General features: G+C 34.9%; 1 protein-coding gene across 1 annotated transcript; it reads left to right on the forward strand.

Moving 5' to 3' along the window:
* Positions 1 to 319: 319 nt before the first annotated feature.
* Positions 320 to 1,833, forward strand: LOC120275300. Its single transcript, XM_039281834.1, has 4 exons — positions 320 to 668; positions 748 to 959; positions 1,044 to 1,308; positions 1,383 to 1,833. Exons 1-4 carry the CDS (start codon positions 414 to 416, stop codon positions 1,698 to 1,700), a joined length of 1,050 nt encoding a protein of 349 aa, XP_039137768.1. The 5' UTR covers positions 320 to 413; the 3' UTR covers positions 1,701 to 1,833.
* The last annotated feature ends 364 nt before the right edge of the window (positions 1,834 to 2,197 follow it).

The following is a 2,197-nucleotide window of genomic DNA, read 5'->3' on the forward strand; positions in this document are numbered from 1 at the left end:
AAATATTTAATAATAATAACTTAAGAAAATAATTTAAAAATTAAAAATATTTTTGATTTGTATTTTTTTAAAATAAAAGGTGTTCTAGAAAAAAGATTTAACATATTTTACATTTTAAAAACACATGGGTGATACAATGAAGGTTGATGTAATGGTTTCATGATTAATTTAGTGAATATATTTTAAGTAAAGCTATTTTTAAAATTAAAAAATAAAAAATACTTATTGTGAAAAAAAAAACCCGCTTAATATCAAAGCAAAGATCACCCTCAACAATAAATGCAGGTCATATCCATGTTCATATCAGCATAGTATTACACTCCATCCTTGTCATCTTAGTTCATGGTATATCTCACCACCACTTTCAAGGGTTTCTATACCTTTTGATTCAGTATCCTTTTTTCACAGCAATCATGGGATTCAGAATTGCAGCAATCCTTGTTGTGCTTTTACTTGGATGGATTTACAAATCCTTCATCCAACCCCCAAAACCAAAGCTGTGTGGCACTCCCAATGGCCCTCCCATCACTTCTCCACGAATTCAACTCAGAGATGGAAGACACTTATCTTACAAAGAATCAGGTGTCCCCAAAGAGAAAGCCAAGTACAAGATCATCCTCATCCATGGCTTTTTTAGCACCAAGGAGACCACAATAGATGCATCTCAAGTCAGCGGAAATAAGTTTTCAACATTAAAATCATTCTTGATGATCATATTATAACTTGGAAAAGTTACTTTTTTTGTAGGAATTGGTTGAAGAACTTGGTATATATTTCTTATCATTTGACAGAGCTGGATATGGAGAGAGTGATCCAAATCCAATGCGAAATGTGAAGAGTGAAGCTATGGACGTTCAAGAACTTGCTGATCAGTTGCATATTGGATCCAAGTTTTATGTTATCGGATCTTCCATGGGAGGATATGCTGCTTGGAGTTGCTTGAATTACATACCGCACAGGCTAGTAGTTTGGTTTTTATTTTCCCTTTTGTCATTTTAATGGTATTTTGTATGAGACGAATCAAAGCGAACGATTTTTTGCAGATTGGCAGGAGTTGCGCTTGTTGTGCCGGCAGTGAATTACTGGTGGCCATCATTACCTCAATATGTGACAAAGGAAGTTTATAGTAAATTGCTTGTGCAAGATCAAAGAACATTGTGGATAGCTCATCATGTTCCATCTCTGTTATATGCTTGGATGAACCAAAAGTTGTTCCCTTCATTAGCTTGTCTTGAGGGGAATTCCACAATATTTTCGCAACAAGATAAAGAGATTTTGAAGATGATGGATTTCAAAAAGTCAATTGAGGTATGTCTCTTGGTTTAAATTGGATTGAAATTCTATTAAAAGAAGCAAGAACTTAATTACATTTTGTATTTCAGATTCAGAGGAAGGCAAGGCAACAAGGGGTTTATGAATCACTCCACAGGGATTTGATAGCATTGGTTAGTAATTGGGAATTTGATCCTATGAAAATAAGCAATCCATTCTCAAACAATGAAGGTTCAGTGCACTTGTGGCAAGGTTATGAAGATCGGCTTGTTCCGGTGGAGATACAACGGTGTGTTGTCGATAAATTATCTTGGATTCATTACCATGAGAACCCGGAAGGCGGGCATTTGTTCGTAGGAACCAATGGCTGGCCTGATAGGATACTGAAAGCTCTTCTTCTCGGAGAAGAGCCAGCTTTGGATCAGTGAAACTTACTCGTCTATTAACTGTATCACAAGTTATAGAACTCATCGGTAAATTGTTAGATTGTATAAAAAACACAAGCTATGTAAACTTAGGATTTTTTACTGAGTTTGAATAATTTCAGGTGTGCCATCCTTACACCTTTGTTTCATATAAGTTCTACCAATTAACTCTGGGTGAAATCATCGATTTATACAGGCACACAATTTTATGGATCTTTCCCTACAAATATGGGCTTGTGCAGGACATGATTTTTTTTCCCTTTTTGTGTTTGATATTATACTATTTGATTCATCTCTCATCTATGTAGTCTACACAATTATATGTACAATAGAAATGTTGAAATCAGGGGATGAAATGGTTGCTAAATTGAGAATGGCTCTTCTGATCATCTCAAATAACAATGAGATTTCATTGCACACAATTATATGTACAATAGAAATGTTTAAATCAGGGGATGAAATGGTTGCTAAATTCAGAATGGCTCTTCTGATCATCTCAA

The sequence above is a fragment of the Dioscorea cayenensis genome, chromosome 14, assembly GCF_009730915.1.
Source record: "Dioscorea cayenensis subsp. rotundata cultivar TDr96_F1 chromosome 14, TDr96_F1_v2_PseudoChromosome.rev07_lg8_w22 25.fasta, whole genome shotgun sequence".
NCBI lineage: Eukaryota > Viridiplantae > Streptophyta > Magnoliopsida > Dioscoreales > Dioscoreaceae > Dioscorea > Dioscorea cayenensis.

Excerpts from the sequence above, each read along its gene's own strand:
- LOC120275300 (XM_039281834.1), top strand. The coding sequence starts at position 414 with ATGGGATTCAGAATTGCAGCAATCCTTGTTGTGCTTTTACTTGGATGG. Across the intron at positions 669-747 it reads CCACAATAGATGCATCTCAA|GAATTGGTTGAAGAACTTGG; the intron begins GTCAGCGGAAAT and ends CTTTTTTTGTAG. Across the intron at positions 960-1,043 it reads TTGAATTACATACCGCACAG|ATTGGCAGGAGTTGCGCTTG; the intron begins GCTAGTAGTTTG and ends GATTTTTTGCAG.